A 21967-nucleotide genomic window follows, 5' to 3' on the forward strand; every position below is an offset into this window, starting at 1 on the left:
CAACCTCTAACTGAATGAAAATGTAGGCACAGCCAAACACCACATCAACCCTCAGAGCTCTCAAATCACTGGGAGAAGTCAACAAACAGCTGTCAACCAGTCAAAGCCATTTCAAACCTTCCTTAATCAGAAACAGACACTCCTGTGTACTGACACAGAAAGTCTGTCCCAGGAAAAGAACACGTTCAAAGGAGACCCGGGATAGTGAATTTGGAATGCACCACCCTCATTTTGCTCATGACAGCTCTGCAAGGCTGTTATTGACAGGACAGCTCTTGGGATCACTGTGGACAGGCATTCAGGAGCCTGCACTAAAACACCAATCCTGTGTTGACATTGTAGCAGAATCAGTCCTAGCAGTTCTGTTCTTGGGGTCAGTCCTTCTCGAGATGACTGAGCTCCTACTTATGGTGGCAATCTTCAAAAGGTTATCTTCAAATAAAAATTACTGGGTAAGAGATCCAAGTGCACGCTCCAAAAGAAGCCAATTGGCACACATCTCCATCTCAGTGTCCTACTCACAAGACAAGGCAGTGCTGCACTGAGCCTGCTGATCTCAGGTACACCAACAGGAGTACAAGTTACTGTTCAGCTCTCAGAATGGGCCTTCTGTCAAAGGAACTCAAAATGTCCCTTCCTCCATGGCAAGAAACAGAGAGACTGTGATTCAGTACTATGGCAGTGTTTTCTCATGCCAAGAAAACATCAAGGGAAACAGAAATCCAGAAGGATGCAAACAGCTCCCAACTAACTCTTGCCTCTTCATCCAAGCAGGCAATTGGTTGGTGACACAAATCTTCATTGCTATGTTTTCTAACTCACAGAAATAGACAATTTAAATGCACTTTTAATGTTCATTCAACCAAAGATTTTACAAGAATAAGCAAGTTATTAATACTTTTATTAAACCCTGTAACATACAGATTTGCAATACAATTTAATCATGTTCTTGGAAAGAGGGAAGTGGAAGTGCAAAAACTCGAGGTACACACTTTGCATATCCCTACTTGGGATACTTTCTATATCTTATATACAAAAATGCTGTCAGCCTCAGAAACATTTTGTGGTATTAGACCAAGGGAAGAGTCTGCCTAGAACAAACACTGTGAAGAAACAGATGGAAAAAATGGCAACAGATGTACTTTGTCAAAGACACTGCACTCATCAAGTAAAACACAAATTATTATTACATCAAGTAACACACCATTATTTGAACTACAACTTCCTATGCTTTCTCTTTGTGGTTACATATAGATAGATCTCTCAAGCTTTTTATAAATGTTTCATGGTATTATTTGCTTGTACAAGCTGGGAATTTGAGATGAGGTCTTCAACTCAGTTCAGACCTAATTGATATGGTATTTCTGCACTGCAGGTTCTACCTGCTCAGCTTATACTGTCCCCTAAGAGCAGAGCCTCTAATTGGAAGTTTTCCCCAAATCCTACACCCTGGTGAACTCCTGGGCAGTACATGTAAGGTGCAGCATAACCACAAGAGAAAACCCAGTGCCCAGGAACAGAACAAACCAGTATAAGAAACTTTAGGCTTAAGGTGTTCTTTAACTGCTGCAAGAGCAAATAATTAAAGTCTTCACATAATTATCCCCTCTGCAATTTTGCCTATGTAAAAACAAACTTTAGGAAAATGGAGAAAACAATGGGGAAGGAAAAACCATGAGCATTATTCTTCCCAACCATGCCAGTTTCCATCACCATCTCATGTTTCTACCATCCACTTTCTAACTGGAATGAAAAGTTTCAGTCAAAGAATGAACTTGGGGAAACAGTGGAATGAGGATGCCACTAATACTTTTATTAAAAGTGAAATATAATTGAAGCAAAAAAGAGTTCTCATTTGTCACAAGGGGACCTCTAATTTCAACAGTGCCCCAGCCAGAAAGAAAATGGTAAAAATCACATTACAGCACATGGCAAACACTGGTCAATGCCTCAGGCACCTAGTCTTTACCCCAGGTTGAATTTCCAAGGAAACAAGTTAAGGCAGGACATTGTCACAATTCCACTTTTCTAATACCTCAACTAGATGCTTCATCTTAGGACTGGTAATTATAATGAAAAACCCATTCTAAATTTCTTCCATCTTTTACTCAGTTTTCCTGTCAAATATTGTGAGTAGTTTTCAGCAACTGATACTCTGCAAGAATTTGCATGCTGCTTGCATTGTGCTTGCTTTATGTCAGGGACCAGCCTTTGTATTTAAACAAGCAGAGATAAAAATGATGGTAAACACTACTCAAAAGTTGCTTCTCAAGTATAACAAGCCTGGGAATTCGAGGCAGTGACACTTCCCAGGTAAACACTTGACTCACAGAGCTAACATGGGGCAGCCTCGTGCATCTGCCACCCAAGTCATGGGCAGCAGGGCTGGGGAACCAGGGTGGGGCCTCCTGTACAGCAACTGCCCCTCCAAGAAGTCACTGAAGGGAACCTTGAACTCCACAGTCAAACAGCAACTGCCCTGCCTTCGCTCCTCTGCTGAATTCCAGATGTCAAAAAGCTCTGAGCAAACAGGGCAGCAGCAAACATGAGAAGAATGCACTCTTGCCAGTGCTGTTTGTATCCAGAAGGGCTGATGAGTTTAGGGACAAGAGATTGGTCTGCTCATAACAGAACTCACCTGTTGGAAAGGCTGAACCCCGAGAGGAACAAGACTTGGATTCACAGGCAAGAAAAACAATTTCTGTTAGAATGAAAGAGGTGGTTTTGACTCTCTTACCTGCTGAACATATCTGTCTGTAGTTTTCCACATATAGTAATATTCTATAATGCTTGTTAAGGACTTCCATGGGAGCTGGGGAAACAAAGGAAAAACAGCATTTATTGAAGGGAGCTGGCACACAGTCTCACTGAAATTCACAGGATTCTTCTGACTGATGGTTGCAGCAGTCTTGCAACTACTAGCCCTCCTCAAAAAAAAAGCCAGTCTGAATCTACAAAGGGGATTAGATGCACATGGGACCCATGTTAAATTAAATGCCCTTTCAAAATACTCTGAGCTTTCAGTGTACAAGTGGAACAGGCTGCAGGTAAATCTTCATGCTGCACTGGCTGATAGCAAACCATTCCAGAGAGGCACAATGTGGAAGGAGTCCCACAGCTCAGACTCTGCTTCAGCAGCAGTTAAGGCAAGAGTCACAACTACAGCATCACAGTTCTGATAAGTTTGGCTTCAATGGAGCTGGCCCATAAAAAAAAAATCAAAACAAACCAAAACAAACTTCTAACAGAATTGTGCCCTGCCAGCTCTGTTCTCTGTGTGAGAAGCATGAGGATTTCAGCAGGACCACAGAGTGTGCTGCTGTTTCCAAGTCCCTCTAATAGATTAGAGCACAGGACAAACAACACTGAAACTACTTGTTTTGTTCCAGAGCATCTGAACAATGACACAGTGAAACCTGGCTCTTCTTACAGGGCTCCATTCAATCTGCAGGCTGAGCACCTAGGGTGGTGCTTTGGCCAAACTACAGAACACTTCCCTTGGATGCCCAGGATTTCTTTTGAAAACTTTCAAAAGGCCCTTTCTGAAACCATACTGTAAAGGTGACTACATTTTCATGTTTCAGAAGGCCAAATACTTATCTTCCTTTAAACACAAATTATTCTAGAGCAGCTTGGCTGTCACAACAGTTTCCTACATCCTCCCTCGGCTGTAGTGGAACAGATGATCCTAAATTAATCTTTCTACAGGAAAAACTATCATCTGTGGTTTGAAATTCTGACTGTACACCAGGCTGTCACTAGTATGAGGTCTGCCTTTCCCCACTTTACAGCAAGACACACTCCAGTTCAAAGCCCCCTTGCTCACACAATGAAGAACACAGTTTAGACAAGCTGCAAGCCAGCTCTGCCACCAGTCAGAGCCAGTCACCACAGGGGCACCTTTTTATATACTTACAAAATCTTGCTGAATGTCAGTGAAATCTTTTCCATATTTTTCTAGTGCTTCCTCAAAGAGGTTTGCCTCTGAAGCAGACCACTCCTCCATCTCATCTCTGCACAGGACTGGCCCACCTTGTGGCACAAGTGCAGAGATTGCCTTGGAAATGTCATAGACATTTTTGTGCAAAGTGTCCATAGCATGGAACTAGGGGGTTGGAAAGGAGAAAGAAACATAAGGACAAGTATCTGGGGGGAAAAATGTTCAACAGTGAAACAGCAATGACAAATTCTGCACTGAGATGGGAAGGTGTGGTATTCTGTATTTAAGGAAAAGTCAGTAAAAGCTGGTTGCAACCTCACACTGACTGTAGCTGTCAGTGCACAAACCTAACATTCATTAATAGTGAGGTTTGTGGAGCACAAGTTCTTGTGTATCAATTATTCCTATCAGCTCCTCACCAGCAGCACCACTGCTGGTGAGAAGAAGCACAGGATAGATCCACTCCCCCCAGGACTGAGCCACCATCCCCAGATGGGGCATGGAGATAAGAGGTCCAAGGGCGTTTCCTCACACACATAGCCATGCATGTACTTTGTCAAATAATCCACAAAAATTTCATATATGAAAAACAAGAGCAGCAACACATGTACACATCCCCCCCCAAGGGCAGAAACCTCAACAAAGATTCAAGTTAAGTCACACATCACAGCTGAATAGGAAAAAAGAATGACTCTCAGGGGCAATTACTCCTCAGAAAGCTGAGCTATGGCTGTCTGCAACTTGTGATTTATAAGGGCTGAGAACATGCTGAGAGGGAGGAATTGCTATTAGTAAATGAAAGCTTGGCTTTATTTCCAGGTTTCTGCAGTTTTAATCAGGATGTTATTTGCCTTTCATCATACCAGTTTTGTGTATGTGCATAATTAACCTACACTGTTCTAGACTGGCATTTGTTCTATGTATAAGTTTACATTACTCCAGTAAGGAGGTGAGGCTTTCATAACAGTTCTCTGGAGACTTCAGATATTTTATTCAAATTTTCATTCAACTTTCTGCAGCATGAAAGTTCAAGTTTTTTCCCTTACCTTGATCTACTCAGCAATATTTATGATTATGAAATGTTAGCAATATCACTACTCCTCAGGTACTCTCAACTGGCAGTCAAAGAGAACAGTATCAACTGACATTTCTTATCTGACCACAAGCTTTTCCCCCAGACATCCTTGGTCAATCTCACCCAAGGATGCCAGTGACAATCTGGTGTTGGGGAAGTGATGAAGAATGGCATTCTGGCATTGTAACACTACAGACAGGCAGACAATAATTTGTGTTCTTCTCCAGAGAGCTACTGAGCCCGTGCAAGGGATGAGCTGTCAAGCATGTCATCAGACTATTTTAATAAAACTAAGCAAAAAAAAAAAAAAATTGCCTCATAGTATTATCTGTGATGGATCATAAGAGGCACAAGGCCAGAAGAAGTTACTTCATCTGTAACTAAAGGATTCCTTTCCAAAAGCAGGGTCTGCTTCACAGCAAGCCACAACTACAATCCATCTGTCCCTTCCTCTTTGCCAACTGTTAATGCTGAGGTGAATATTTTGCATCTCTCACAAACTTAAGGTCCCCTAAAGAAAATCTTACCAGTGTGATGTCCCTGGAGGCTGCTGCAGCACTCATGTGCAAACTTGGCTGTCTGACAGAACTACTGCAATCCAGGGCTCGGGCAAAAGTACCAACAGACCTGAAAGGAATTAAACACAGCCTTAACTTCACGTGCAAAACCAGCATAAATATAAACACCCAGCCAGCACTTTCTGAGATGAGAGACTCCATTTCCCAGTTACAAGATTACGTGGCTCATTCTGAGCCACAGATCATTCTCTCCAAATGTGGTTTGTTATTGTGAGCACTTTACTTAGCTCCTATGATTGAAGAGGCTTAGGCATGGCAGAGGAAACAGAGGAAGACTCAGGGGTCACCAATGGGGAGTTTTGAGCTACTCTCTTATCCCTTATCTCCCAACAGAATTGAGCTGCAACAGGAACAGAGCACAAGCAAGCTTTATGAATGACAATAATTTCCTTCACAATGACAAAGAGCAGTGCTGCACTGTCCAAAAGGTACAGAAACAGATGCCAAGAAAAGACACAAAGAATGCAGCAATGCATTTTTCTAAAAGTTTCAGAAAATTTGAAACAATATTATTTTACAACTTAACATTGTATTATATATATATTTCATAAAGCCTGCACAACACAGCAATTCTCAAATACTTCACAACTCATCATCTTTACATCTGAAGCCACAAGCCCCATGCTCTTCACCTTATTCCTAAAGAAATTAGTTGGAGAAACCTGTAACAAGCATTGGTTCTCAAAATTCCTACTCCCCCTCTTGCTTGCTACACCACATGGGTGCAACACTTGTGCTGCTGCACAGTGAACTGGAGCTGAACTCCTCTGAGCAACAACAACAACAAAACAGGCAGGCTGGGTTTTCCCCCTGCACTCAGGTGACTTCCCCAAAGCAGCTGAGAGCACAGAGGAACACATTGGTGCCAAGCAGTGCAGGAGTAGGAAAGGTAAATGTTTGACAAGTAGTTGTCATCAAACATCTAATTCTGGCCAAAACCCAAACAAGCCTCCCCCATCAGTGTCTGTGGTGACTCACACCTCACTCTCCTCCCAGTCACTATCCCTGCCCCACAACTCCCCCGAGCCCAGCTTCAGCTGAACTGATACTTCTGTATGTGTGAACTAATTATAAACTGGAACACTCTGCTGATTCTGAACAGAAGCAATTCCTGCACTCATCTTTGCAGTGATTCTCATTACAGCCTGCACCTTGCAGCAGCAAACCCAGTGGGCAGCACTGACTGCCACAAAGAGCCACTCAAACCAGCTCTGCCAGCAGAAGGTGGAAACGCCCATCACAAAGCAGCTCCACTGTCACTACAAACCAAACCACGTGAAAACCCAAGAGGGGGAAGGGGAAAAAAAGGCAGACAGAAGCAGGATTCATCTATAAAAGTACCACCTAAAACACAGAGAATTTGGAGAGTGTTACTGTGTATTTTTTCCCTAAATTATTCAGTCATCAATTGCTATGAGAGCCTAAAATTTATTAGAGGCTTCTGTTTATAGAAATGGATACCAATGAATTAGCTCAAGAACCTTTTATAAAGGAAGAGCTGATCAACAAAGATTGCTTTGGGCTTAAATGAAAACATCAGTAGAGATTTGCAAGGTTTTATTTTATTGTGCCTACCTCTTGGAATCTAGGCATTAGAAAATATCCACAGCCCATCATAAGCATTTACCAGAATTCTTAGCAAACCATTAATGGATGTTAAAGTGTCACTGGCTTTGAAAAAAGCAGTAAATGGACAGAGCAAAGAACTGCCAAGAATTTAATTCACAAAGTCTTCTGCATGCTGACTAAAGTATTCAAAAAACCCCACCAACTACAGGATCATTTTCACATGCAACTTGCTTTGCTTTTATGAAACCAAGTTGTAAACCTGAGGAGCTGTTCCTAAAATCATGCCATTCCCATGAAGGCATGTAAAATGTACCTCATCTTAAAATGAAGCAAGTGAATCAAGCAACCAGAACCAGCACTCATGCTCATACAACAAAAAAGAACACAAGAAAGTGCTTGGAGGAGTTACAAACACTTCTTCAAAGGAGAGGTGAAATACTCTTACCGTGCTACCACCAGGAACTGGTCTATCTGCTTGTCTACTAGTGGGTTAAAGGCTTCCCAAACTTTTGTTTCAAGTTTTGACTGATCTCTTCCATCATCCTCACCTGGTTGAAAAACAAAATAGAATTATTTAGTATGGCTCTTTTAAAATATGAGTACTTTCTAGATTCCTTTTTTATCTCACAGTAATGTCACTGTTAGCCCATCTCAGTTACTCTGCCTAACAGGCCACTGTGAAAATTTCACTCACTTATTTGTATGTGAATTGACAGACACAGCAACACAGCTCATCCAAATTGGGCAATCAGATTTTCACAAACTGGTGTCAGAGGATATGTCATGGAAAACAGAGTGCATCTTTCTCCAAATGAGACAATTTCTTTTCAGTCTCTTTCCCCAGCTCATCTGTCTTCCTCCTTTATCTTGCAGCAGTCCCAGGAAAACAGACACACTCCAAGCTGCTCTGAGCAGGCAAAGAGTAGCTGGTTCAAGCCATCTCAGCTGCTTTCTAGGGGGGAAACCATGGCATCAGACACTCTTCATTTTCCTGAGTCTAAACAAGCCAGAATACCCTGGCAAAATACAGGAGCCACTGAGACCTTTTCTTTCTGCTTCCTTTAAAACATCTGGCAGTTATCCTTCTCTGAAGCCCCATGTTGACCCACTGAGGGAACAGGATGCCTTTCAGATTAGTTCATCCTCACTTAGGAGACTGGCCTAGCTGTTGGATAAATACTGGTTCCATAGACAAATTAAACAAGAATCCTGACCCTTTTTTTTGCCTGTCTTAACATGAGACTAACAGTGTCAGGAGAGCTTCTAAGCAAAGACAGAAGCACCTCTGCTTCCACATCCTGGCCCATTCCAGACTGGATGTGGTCTTCCCAACACAGGTCACAACCCTCTCTCTCCTAGGAGCAGCTTATGGATAGACCTTGCCCTCTGCATTACACAGGGCTCAGGGAAGAACAATTAGATAGCAACACTCCTCACCCCTCTCAGTTTTTCCACCCACTTTAGGATCTGTAGGGTAGTGCAGAGACAAATCTAAAGTTAGTTACTATCTGATAAATATTCCTGCTTCCTGCTACTTCTCCCTCATCCTCAGGCCCTCATGGTCCCACTGCTCCATGACACAGGCTGAAGTCTCAATGCATGCTCCAGCCAGCAAATTCTTCCTCCTGCCTGTTCTGCAGGTGAGAAGTCTAGGCTGGCAGCCAACACTGGCATGGGGAGAGGGCTCCAGGGAAAAGGCACCCAGCAGTAATGGGCAAATTGATGAGGGCAGACAGCATTTATTTGGCAGTAATTTGGGAGGGGCTCTTATAGGGAAGTGAGGCTTGATTAAGAACACAAAAGGCTTTACAGATGTGATGGAAATTTGTGTTTCCCATGGAAATTTTGAAATCTCTTAATAAAAAGAGTGCAAGATCCAAGAGAGCCCATTAATTCAATTTATTTCAACAACTTTTATGATTTGGATGAATGCCCATTTAAAGACCCATTTGCAAGAGAACTAATTGCCTTCAGTGGGCAACAGCCTCCCCAAAGGCAACCACTGCTGCACACATGGCCTGGCAGTGGAAACCATCTCCCACACCTAGGCAGGCCTCACACAGAGAAGTGGCCATGTTCAACATGAACTCTTGACAATTTAAATAAATTACAGAAATTACCCTCTTTTAGTAAGTCTGTTATATCTGCCTGGTATCTGTTTCCAACTCGAATCTCTCCTTTATCAGCAAGCAGGGTCTTTTGTTGAGGATCATACACCAGTGAATAAAAGAAGAAATCCTAAAAATAAAACAAGACCAAAAAGGTAAACAGTGTTATTAGCTTTTACTCCCAGCTTTGCAACCATACTACCAAGTTTTTACAGTTTAAGTGTGGTTTCATTACACGTATATATAGATTTTAGAATTGGGTGAACAAAAAGTAAATAAACCACCAGTTTAAAAGCTCCATTTAAGTGCTGCTACTTTCTTCTACATTACAAGTGTTAGCTCTCAACAGCAGCCTCTCTCTTAACATACAGCCTCTCAATTTGAAGTGAACAAAGCTCCTCTTGCACACGCAAGGCTCAGAAGGGCCAGGACACAATTTTAATCACATCAGCTGTTTCAGAACACAAAATTGCCACATGCCATGCAATTCCCATATTCCAAACCAGGAGGATTAGACATCAGTGACCTATCCACACAGAAACACCAGCACATATTGAAGCATAACTTCAGAATGTTACAGCCAGACTAATGCAACCCCAGACAAACCCTGTGGCCTCGGCTGGGCTTGCTCTAATCTGTCAATGTCTCTCATGCTGCAAGGCCCAAAGCTGGACAAAAACCAACACAAGTGGTCTCAGAAGGGATGCAGTGAGGGGATGACCCCCTTCCCTCCATCTGCTGGCTACACTGCTGCTAATACAGACCAGGATGTGCTCAGCTTTCCCTGGCACAGGGATGTGCTGCTGACCAACTTCTTGCCTGCTACCATCTAAGCTTAAAGCAGCACATTTCTTTCTGCTCATTATTAGGAGGGGGGCAGCAGATTTGGCAGCAGCAGTAATTAGCTGCAGGTGGCAATCCACTAATTTGTTGCTTTTGTTCAAGTAGATGTGGAAAAGCCTAAAATAGCTGCTTGGCTTCCGCTACCTTGGTGTGTAAAATTAAAGCAAGAAGGCATTCCAGAATGAGAATGTTCTGCCAGGGCAGAGAAAGGAACCAGCCAAAAATTTTAACTACCTAAAACCGTACAGTTTAAGTAATTAAACTTTTCTGCATGGATAAGTACTGAGCTATAGCCATTGACCAGGTATGCTCCATCAAAGTATAGGGTGCAGCTCTGGGCAGGATTAAAGCTCTGGTAGGACATGGAACAACAGACCTTTTGTAACCTCTGTCCACAGCAAAATGTTCATCAGGAAGGAGAACTGTCTCAACAGAAACAGGATGTGCAGTGTGCCATTTTCCACATCTCAGGTTTCTGGCTTATTTTTTCACTCCTCTTATTTCTCTGGCACTAGCAGGCACCCTGTTTAAATACATCTCATTTCATGCTCACCTCATTTTTCCCTTTCCCTATATTTGTATGTGTCAACAGCACACAACAAAAATTAGGACAAAACCAGCAAGAGTTTCAAGCCCTGTTCAGCTTTATGAAGAGGTGGCAAAGGAAAGAGAGTCTCCCAATCTGTCATGCACAGCCCCAGAAAAAGAAGAATTACTGCAAATTTCCACAGTAACATGGCAAAAATTCTGGAAGACAACTGAACTTCAACTGGAAAGGTTGTCTGTAGTTGGGTTTAGGGTCAGAGGATTTGATTACATCCTAAGCAAATGATACTTTTGAAAAAACTCCTACTCCCACAGACACCAGGGTCAAGTTACATCAACCTACGGGCAGAAGGCAGCTTCAGAGCATAAGAAAACTCATTTCTATCACATCTATGTAAAGAAATCTGGGTCTCCTGCTCCCTGACACACTCAAAGCTCGAGACATTGCAATAGTTTGAGAATGTATCACTGTGGAAATAAAATGTAGGTAAAGCTTTTGTCTCACAGGTTTCCAGGTTATAAATACAGTGTTTAATTTGTTCCAGCTCCAAAATATCTGATTGCAGGACAAAGTATATGCAGTGCAACATTAATGCTTTGAAGGCATGTTGCCCAGCAAACATACAACACACTGCAGAGTAACAACACAGTGAGCCCCAAAGAAGACCAATTCCACAGGCAATTTCATTAGTCTTTTTTGGCCAAGGAAAGTCATACATTGTGGAGGAGGTTTCTCCCATGATATTTGATTGTTAGACGCCCTATTGCTTTTCTTTTATTGGTTATCGCTATAAATTTTGTCTACAAAATCTCAATTAGTTTCAGGTCATCCATTTATGTCTTGTCTATTTCTGTCTCAAATCAATCAGGTTGAACAAAAGAATGAAAATCCTCTGGTCTCTTCTCCCCATCCAGAGCCTCCTCAACAGAGGAGAGATGGAAGCCTGGGGGCCCAAGTGTGAATTCTACAGAGACTGCAACCCCTAGAGGTAATACAACACCACTGCCATCTTCCCTCACAGACACTGAGATTCATTCCTGCAGACTGAGTGGCACGGCTGAAAACATTAATACACATCAGCTTAGTGCCAATGCAAACTAAGAAACAAACCAGATCCTCGTGTACTCTAAAGCATGTGTGAACTCCTGACCACCACTATGTGATGAGAGCAATTTTTCACAAGGGTTTCACAAGAGTGATGCGCACAACAAAATAACACTGCTCTTCAAAATCCTCCACTCATTTGTGCTGTCAAACTGTGTATGCTGGGTTTGCAGCAGTCAGAGAAGGGTTTTCTCTTTTCATTTCAGAGCCCAGGAAACGCCCAACACATTCAGAAAAAATTAACATGACCTGCCAAGAGTTAAAATTGAATCATGACTTTCTGCCTCTTTCAACTGCTAGAGAGACAGATCTGCTCAGAGCTCCCCTACCCAAGCCCCTAAGCTACCCATAGCTATGCCAAGAACCAAAGTCACCAAGAAACTGGAGAAAGAAAAGCCAAAGTACACCACAGAAATAATGGTTACTTCATTGCAGCTTGCAAACTTACTTTCATGTATTTGATATATTTTAACCAGAGAACATTTTATTTTTAGGGGGCTACCCAAAGGAACAGATATGCCAGACATCTGCTCAGCAGGCAAATTCACACAAGCCTCTGGATATAGCCAGGCAGAGCAGTAAAATAGATGTACATTCAAAACAGGTTCCTGCAGAATAGGGAAATCTAGTGCTTTTGCCATAATTGGCTATGATCTCCATGGGAATTAGGTGTCTATAGAAAATTCAGGTTCTCTAGTTGCCTTTTTTTCCCCTCTATTTCCTGCTATTCTTCACTTCTGCTACAAATTTTACAGGCACAGTGAAAGAGTCAGTGCTGGTCCCCTCCAGCCTGCTCTCCAAACATGCAAGGCAATCTTCCTGAGGAAGATGACAGAGAAAGGGTAGAGGAGGAGAACAGAGATAGCAAAAATATCATTTTGCTTTGCTTACTACCTTCCTAAAAAATTCTGTCTGGATGTTTAACCTGCTTCAAGGCTGAAAGCCTACTTTTAATGGTCATAACATTTGGGAAATCAAATACCAGGTTCCCTAGAACTGCTTAGGCTTTATTGACAAAAGTCACGTTAGAAAAAAGGAACTACCCTGAAACATTTTGAAAGCAAAGGTTGGATTAAGAACAGGAGGCATGGGGAAAGAAGAAACAGTTCAAAACAATACCATGAAGTGTTAGGAACCCATTGGGCAACAACTATCTCCTTTTCTTAATCTCTTTACCCTCCACCCAAGCATATTTGTGTTCCTGAGCTTTTAATTTCTTTACCATCTGTCCAAGTTAGTTTGCACCACAGCAAAATGCCATGCTAAGTGACAGGACACATTCAGGGAACTCTCTCATTCTGTGAAATCTCTAAGTGCCTGCTCAGTTCTAAAAATAACCCACATCACTCATCTTGCATTTTGAAAGTTCAAAAGAATGGGAAAGAAAATTATCTTTCTGTGCATACATCTGCAGCTGAGCATTGCATGATCAGAGGAAAGCATGCTTCACTCTCAGCACACCTACCTGTAACACCAGTGATAATAAAAATATGTTGGGAGCAACTGAGAACAAACACTGCTTAAGAGCTGGGTACTAAAAAATCTGAAATCATTTCAGTTTGATTAACTTGTGCTTTCAAACTGGCATATCCTGGGCTTCTAGCTGGTTACAAGCACTGCTGAATACCACGTCCCTTGTTTGATGCTCTGCCATTTGGCAGCCTGCAGCAGAGCCGACATTTTTTGGTTTCACATTCCAAAGAGAAACTCAACTATTTAATCCCTGTGCCTTGTTTAAAATTCTCTTAAACTAAAGTATCAGATTAAAACTAATCTGATGCTTAAATAAATACTGAAGAAAGCTACAAAAGCATTTAAAAAGAAAGTCCAGCTATGAGAGAGACTGCAGTATGCTCCTTGCAAAAAAATGGCCTCTTTTCTCCTTTCTTAAAGGCCACTAACGGCCATCACCCTACTGGTTTTAATTACAAGATTTCATCTCTTGTATAACATTTCAATGTTTTCAGATGCAAATTATTTGCTTGCAGATGTGTTCAAATAATAATATCCTGAAGTTCTTTGCTAATCTCCACAGTAAATCTCTCACAGACTGTCAGACTCCAAGACTGTCTAACCCAGAGGTCCAGCCACAACTAAAGGTATAGAAATACAACTTCTAAAAATACAATGGTAATAACTTAAAATCACAAAATACCTGAAAAAGTAAAGCCCAATATTTATATTCTGAATGGTGTTTAACTGTGCAAGACAATTCAGTTTCAAGTTTTGGTCTGAGATACCTTTAAGAAGAGACTGGGTAAATTTCTGTCAGATGTCACCTGACAAGCAGTTTTTCAAGGATTTAAGTGTCAGTGGTGGTCTATGAAGGAGTCCAGATAATTATTTTGACCAATGAACACAAAGAACAGGGAACTAAGCTCCTCAAAAATCTGAGGCAAGATCAAGCTTAAAGCATATTAACATAAATCTGTATGATTTCAGGATAAAGCAAATACAGAGAAGCACAGCTTGCTCCCTGCTCTACAGTTACAGCATCTCCCAGGGTTGGAGCTCTCAGCCTTGCCACACTGATGAGCAAGTTGGGTTCACTTTACAGAAGGAGAGGCAGTTCACTGTCACACAGAGAGGTAACTACAAGGTCTGGCCCCCAGACCCACAAAGTTTTATGCACAATGAAGACTGTACAGAGCCTAAAGCTTCCCACTGTCAATGCCCAGTACATGCAGAAATGAAAGAATTCTTTTTAGAAGACTTGCAAAAAGGCACCAAACCTAAATTGTGCCAGAAAAAACTGTTCAAGCTTTAAAATGCACAAAATGGTTCCTACCTCCCGTTCCAGATACGATTTAAGGGATTCTGTCTCATTTAACAGAGTAACGCTGCATTTGCCTCTAAAAAAAGAGAAACACATCTCATGAAAAAATACAACTTAAATGCTCGTGTGATTCACAAGATGGTGTCACTGAAGTTGTACACAGAACTTGAGCTTACATTGAAGAGCACTTGAAAAATAACAGTGTTGTGTGATTTTTTAATAAAATGGCAGAAAACAGTCATTACCTAATGTGTGTGGCTGGCAGAGATTCGAGCTGTCGTGAGAGAAACAACTCACGGTGTCGTAGCTGATGCTTCTGTTTCTCTGGTAAATCAACCATTTCTGGATTTTCCATCTCCTCTTCCATTTCTCCTAGTCATAAAGAGATAAAATTGATCAAGAACAAGACATGGATTGACTTCGAGCAAGTCAGAATGACCTGCTCCAAAACCTTTGCTAAATAACAAACTTTAATTACATTGAATGTAACATTTCGGCCATTTGAACAATTACATGATTAGTAATCTTGAATGCCTGTGAAGAATTTTATTTATTCACCACCACCACCAAATTACCCCAGGCACACACAGGTCACACCAAGCTGGAAGACACAAATCTGCTACCAACAGAGAAGTTCTGGAGAGAGAGAGAGAGAGACAGAGAGAGCTGCTTTTGGAGACCATCAGTGCATCAGACTCATCCAGCAGAAGCTGACACATGATGAGTGAGGCATACTGAAGTCTTTCTTCTTTGCCAGGCACAAGTTATCACAAACCCTACTCCTCTTTCAGGACATCCCACTGTCCCACGCCAGCTTTAACAGCTTCTGCAGGAAATGCCCACTGGAAAGGGCAGTTTATTTAATTAGTGTTATTTTGTACTCTCCTCACCCCAACCACAGCCACAGGATTAACTGGAATGTAACCAAGTGCCTGGGGCCACTCCTGCCACCCTGGTTGCCCAACCCACAGCACACACACCCAACTGCAGCACTCCTGCATTGCAGCAGCCAGGATCCACCACCTCTGCCTTGGAGCTATCCAATCTCCATCCAACCAGTTCTCAAACATACACCAAAGTAAATACATGAAATCCCACCCACACTGACATGCAACTGATCCCAAACATCTTCCAGCATCTTTCTTTCAGGAAATAAATTGTATGTTTTGTGTTTGTTAAGAAGTATTCTGCCACTTACGCCAGCTAAAGCTGTAAAGGGCAAAATACTCAAAGAAAAAAACTCCAAAGATCCTCCATGGCAAATGACTGAGAAAGAAGAGATCAGACTTTTCCCTTCTCTAAGAAATTAATGCAGTCACTTGTATTTTGCAAAACTACAGGCAAAGTTTCCCAGACTGTAGCAGAATGAGCAGTAAAGCCTCATGCATGAATTGTAAAACTCTTAATTTTACAGCAGCATTACTCTAAAAGAGCAGACTTATGCCTCCAGCTTAATTCAACAGTTGTTGCCAAAAAACATTTCTAATGAGAAACACATACAGACACAGTTATGATTTATATACCCTTAAGATTAGTTAACTAAAATCCCCATAGTTATCCCAAAAATAAAGCAAACAAAGATCTCCATTTTATAAAACGCTAAAATTGCATTTAGTTTAAAACAGGCCACCATTACACCAAAGGTGGTGACAAAAAATTATGTACCCTTCAGGTTGCTCACAATTTATCACCATTTTACTGCCCTGAAAAAAAGACCTGCAGTTTATTTGCTCATCAGGTAGGCTGCTCCAGCAAGGAAGGAAAAAAAGAGCAGCATAATTAACCAGACTTCAACACACAATAGCTGGTTACCACATGAGCTGGTAACCATACAGCAGCATGTACTTAGGTTTTAATATTTTCCTGGGAACTAGAACACCAAATTTACATTTGTTGCACACTCTCATGGGTCTGCAATTTATTTACTAAAGTGGATTCTGTTTTAGATGAAAATTAATATTGTGACTGCTAGACTACACTGTAAATATACCACGAACAATCCAGCAAGTTCCAAGCTCATGTGCCTGAAAACTGAAGGATGCACAAAAGAAAAGGAAATTCATGCCTGTACTTACAGCAGCCTTTAGAAATTACAGTAGTGCACTGTATAATGCAGGGAAATACTACAAGGAGCAACCTCAAATAGTTTGTATCTTCAGTATATTTGATAGCCTACAGCTTTTATAAATTACATTTTTCTAAAAAGTATGTCAACCCCTTTGTGCCAATGGAATCTACCGACAAAAGGAAAGCACCCAGCACAACCAAACTAATCCCAGAGACTGCATCCCTTCAGGTAGGCTCACCTTCCAAGCAGTATTTTATTTATGTGCCTTGCTTTTGTAATAAAACACAGAAGGTGGAGAGCACACATGTTCTTATGGCAGCTCTGCTATGAACAGCCTCTCAAAACCAAAAAGCACAATATATTTCTTTTCAAAAACAGACAGACATTTCTACAGGTAACAAACATTTCCCTCACACACAGCAGTACAACTGTCACAGCACCCCCAGACAGAGGCAGGAACATTCCAAGAAATAACAAACAAACACATCCATATGAACATTGCCCCTCCTTTTTCACAGCCATGATTTAACCCTGAAAAAAACCGACCTGACCAATGTACTGGGAACCAAGGGATGGAGGAGAAAAGGACTGGATCTGGGACAGGAACCTCTCCCTCACTGAGGTCAGGCAAAAGCTGCTGGACAAAAAGCAGCACCTCCCTCACTCCCAGTAACAAAAAGCACCCAGACAGCTCAGGCTGAGTCAGACCATGAAGCACAACAGGGGCTGTCCCAGCCCCAGGACAAGTCTGACATATCCGCATTTCACCTTCCCACAGCTCACCCACTCACACTAACTGGAGCAAACACCACCATCAAGAATGGAGGCATCTGAGAAAAAAAAAAAAACCTTTAAAAAAATAGAAACATATTTATAAAATATCCAAGGAATCTTTTCAGACAGATTTGCCTGCATTCCTTACAGTACTGTGGAATAAGTGGTATGGGAATACAGGAGGTGCAGTACATTGGGACTTCAGTGCTCTCATAAAGCCTTACTTCAAATTAACCTTTCTGCTTGATAGATGTGCCTGTGCAGATTTGAAACTAAACATTTAATCTTAATACAAACAGTAATATATCAGCTATGCAGCAGTAGCCAGTGGAATGCTGCAAGAAGTCTATTAGATTAAGTATTATTTGATATTTAATGGCAGAATCATTAATAGCACATTAGCAAAGCTTGAAGATGACTTACATTAGGAACAAGAGATAGGCAGATTAGGCACAAACAGCAAGACTTGTGTGAAAGCTAACATATATGGGGAAAATAATTAGAAAGAGTAAACTTTGAGTTGGCAGGAGAAACCCAAGAGGCAGTAATTGTAATTTAAAATGACTGGGTGTGTGAGATGTGAAATTAAGCATCAATATTTGCTAGACATGAGAAAGAATAGCAATTTGCTACAGATCAGATTGGGCTCTCCAGAGCATCAAAAGCAGAGAGCAGCAGCCCTTTCTCTGCATTTTGGGTGTCATACAAGTAGCTACATGACAGAATTCAGAAATGCACGAAGGTAAACAAGACACAGAAATCAGGTTTAGAGAGCAGACAAGGTTTACCAGCTTGGGAAACAGTCTGCAGTAACACAAAAATTAGTTAGCATGACTATAACCAGCAAAATAATGTAAAGAATAAAGAAATAGAGTGGGGCCAAATCATTGGGAAACACAGTAAAACCAGTGCTACTGACCTGCACAATAGCAAAGGAAGCTGCAACTCGGGCTGCTTTAACAGCTTAACTAAGGACCTTGGAGGAACATTCTAGAAATGTTGCATTTGAATAAATTAAAATACAACAACCTGGAAGAAGGTTTCTTCTTCCAGGTTCAGTTTCAAATGCCTTGTATGAAGCTGTAGCCCTAATCCTTTTTTCTCTACAAAAAACCAGATTTTGACTCATAGCTGTAGAAAACATGGAGAAAGTTTTAACAGGCAGGAATCCCTACGCCTTGAGACTTGAGAAGGAGTTTGCCACATAATCAGTGTGGATCCTCTGCATGAAGCTCTGGTGGTCACCTCTTGTCATGGCCACTGTGTCAGGTAGCAAACAGACAATATTTTGGACACCTTTATCTTTCCTCATTACATCACTCCCAAAGAGAAAAGACACAGTTCCCCTCCTCTCAGCAACAACTGAGTCAAGGTGTCATTAGTGGATATATGAATTGGACTCCTCCTAAATCTGCATGTGGGGGGCTGGGAGAAAATAAAGAAGGAGAATAAAATGGAAGAAATGAAAAGAGATAATTTGTGAAGCTATTGTCAAACTTCATTTAGATTGGTGTTATTTAAATGTAAAGAAAATGCTCAATAAATTCCTCTGTACCTGTTTAGGCACAGAGGTATCATGCAAACATGTATTTTCAGAAGCTTTGGTACTTCCAAAACCAAGCTGCCCTGTGTGCCAGAGCACGTGCTGAAAACCAACCACAAATCTGTCACAATCCAGACAGTGCTACGTCAGTATCCCAGCCACTACCAACTGGTCAGTCACGGCCGCAAGTATTTAAATAATTATTAAAAACTGTGTTAGACATTATATAAAGAAAATACATAGTGACAGCATCCAACAAAAGGTTGAGGAGTGAAGTATCTTTCCCATTTCTCTTCCATCAAGTCCTGTCTGCAATCTTGCTTTCTAAGTCTCTCAGCAAGAACTAAAAACAGTGTCTTACTGGTGAAGCAAGTTCATTTCAGAAACAGTTGGAGAAACTCCCTAGAATAATCTGTGAGGTGATTAAAGAGGCTTATGAATAAAAAGCACTAACAAAGCATGGAAGACATCATAAGGCTGAAAGATTTATAGGACAGCCCAGACAAGCTTTACATCATATGATAAAAATAGTAAGATCACAGATTAAATCCAAGAATCAGGTTACATACATCAGGTACCAATTTATAGTCACCAACTACAGAATAAGGCTCTTCCAACACATTTCCCTGTATACAGACTTATGAGAACAGACAACATTTCAGACTTGCCTGTTTCAGATATCTGATGGATCACCCAAGCTAAAGTGACCTTTTTTTTTAAAACTTCAAAACATTGACTTCACAATTACATCTTTTTCTTCCTTTACTGGAAGAATAAAAAAAAAACAAAATATCCATACAATTTTTCCATTCATGCCGTAGCAGTATCTCCCCACTGCTTAGCTCTCTCACTGCACTGATCTCAACAGTAGGTCTAAAATAAAGGCATCTTAAACAGAAGACTGTGTGAATCCAGAAATGTCTGCAGTCAGAAAGCTCCATTAATCAGCTGAACAAAGGCAGTTAAAAGATCAGTGATGCAGACACGTACATCTACTGCAAATGCATCAAAATGAGGCAACAGGAGACTGTATGAAAATGAACTCAAAGTCAGTGACAGTGTGCAATATCTTTGCTAGAATCCTAACATCTATAAAATTTAATTTCATTATATCATGCAGGATGTTGATTTTTTTTTTTCAAGAGTAAAGAACTAATGGCTGTCCAAAAAGCTTAATTCTGCTCTCTCTTCTCCCTTCTTACAAAGAACGGAAACCACAGAGCAGCACATCTATCTAAATAAATGGAAGTCATTCAGTAGCAATTTTGTTCTGCGCCAGAAAGAAAGATACTAGACAAAATGCTAGTTACTAATGAAATTTACTCTAAGAGGCAGACTCGGTTGTCTCTGGTTGCTCTATTATTAGGATTTTGCTATAGATGAATTTTCCCATCTTTCAAACAACACATATGAACAATGAATTATGTGTTTGCATTAAAAAAAAACCCACTTAGATTTCTTATCACAAAGAGAAATCAGCATTTGCAGGTTCAAGGAGCATTTATGTGGGTCCAAATTATTTTTCATTTTCGGTCTCAGCTCAGTGTTTCTGTGAACCCTTCCCACCTGCTTCCTTTACTGAACCTAGTGAAGTGAGACACAGATGAAGGAATCAATAGCCACGTTGTTTATGGTGAGGCTCCTATTGAGCTTCAGCATCCTCAGATAAAATGAATACTGCTGCACTGAAGAGATCTAAAAAAGCTTCACAATTCTGTGATACAGCAAACTCTCCCTCAACACCACGACCTCTTTCCCAGGTATGGCTGCAATGGGGGGATTATTTGGACAGACTACAACAGAAAATACTCAAATTTATCAGTAAGGGATTCGTTTTGCTGCATCTTTTCCCCAATGGCATTAAAGCAGTGAGAACACAGCAAGCCATTATATTCCTTGCTAAAACTGGGTATCTGATTCAATCAATCCCCAGTCACTCTATTGATACACACACCAAGCAGCACATTAAAGACAGTGATGCTTGCCAGCTAAATCACAGTTCTGACATGCCCATATCTGATTGCTTCCCTCTCATTTATAGATGTGCCCTGAATCACAAGGATTCATAAGGCTGTCCATGCTTTTTACTAAATTTTAAGCAATCTGAACAGCTACAACTCACACAGTTTGCTGTTTACAAGAGAAAAGTTACTCCACTTGCTTCCCAACAAAAGGGCTTTAAGTATTCAAAATAGTGATAGGAGAGTCTCAGATTCTCTGTTTTCAAAGTCTATTTATTGAGCATGTTCAGACAAAAGCCGTGTCACTGCAAGAAATATTATTAATATTGAAATTCAAAGAGAAATCCTGTTAGTCAGGTTTCAAGCTGGCCATGTTTCAAGTTGCTTTCCCATAATCAGTCTACTTGATTCCCTCAAATAATGTTTGAGGGGTTTTTTAATATACAAACCAAACAATTAATGAGAAGTTATATTAACAGGGAGAATATATTCTCTCGCCCCAAAATTAAAAAATTAATTTCTGTGGTGCAAATAAGATGTCTTTACTCAGCCCTAGCTGAAACCTTCTGTCTTGCCCCCACCAAAATCCAACCATACACAAATGAGGTATTAAAAGGTTTAAGGAAAGGGGAAAGCAAAACAAAACAAATTAAAAAAGAGAGTCAGGTAGAAAGACAGAAAAGTCAGCCAAACAAGTAATGCAAACTGCTAAAGATGACTACAGAAAAAAATACATTTAAGATACTGATACTTGAAATACCAGAGCTGTCCCCAAGTCTGACAATTCTGTGCAGAAGCATTTGAACACAAAGCAGCTTACTTGCATGTTTGTCTGCCAGTACAATGAGCGTGCTGGAGATGTCTCTCCTCCTGTAGAAACACACCACCTTTGCTTCCACATTTCCATTGGCAGTCTGAAACAGGGAACACAAGAACAAACTGATCCCTGACCAGGAACTTGATAAATTATCGGGAATTTTGCACAAGAGCTACACAGAGCCTGCACACATTACCTCACACACAAACTCCTGCATGATCCCTTCCAGGGGAGGGAAATTCCAGGCAGTTTGGCTCTGCCCTG

At 41.0% G+C, this 21967-nt stretch overlaps 1 protein-coding gene across 3 annotated transcripts in view; it reads right to left on the reverse strand.

Moving 5' to 3' along the window:
• Window positions 1–21967, reverse strand: part of MTA1 (metastasis associated 1) — a 74115-nt gene that overhangs the window by 35479 nt on the left and 16669 nt on the right. For all 3 annotated transcript variants that reach the window (XR_009418973.1, XM_059478140.1, XM_059478139.1), the window contains exons 3-10: window positions 21707–21800; window positions 14786–14912; window positions 14553–14616; window positions 9283–9400; window positions 7608–7710; window positions 5543–5642; window positions 3917–4105; window positions 2738–2812 (exon numbers count right to left, since the gene is read on the reverse strand). Coding sequence is in view for 2 of the 3 variants with exons in the window: in XM_059478140.1 (XP_059334123.1) it covers window positions 2738–2812; window positions 3917–4105; window positions 5543–5642; window positions 7608–7710; window positions 9283–9400; window positions 14553–14616; window positions 14786–14912; window positions 21707–21800 (870 nt within the window). In the remaining variant the exon portion in view is untranslated. The remainder of the gene's footprint in view (window positions 1–2737; window positions 2813–3916; window positions 4106–5542; window positions 5643–7607; window positions 7711–9282; window positions 9401–14552; window positions 14617–14785; window positions 14913–21706; window positions 21801–21967) is intronic.

This window comes from Ammospiza nelsoni, chromosome 9 (genome assembly GCF_027579445.1).
Source record: "Ammospiza nelsoni isolate bAmmNel1 chromosome 9, bAmmNel1.pri, whole genome shotgun sequence".
In the NCBI taxonomy this organism is placed as follows: domain Eukaryota; kingdom Metazoa; phylum Chordata; class Aves; order Passeriformes; family Passerellidae; genus Ammospiza; species Ammospiza nelsoni.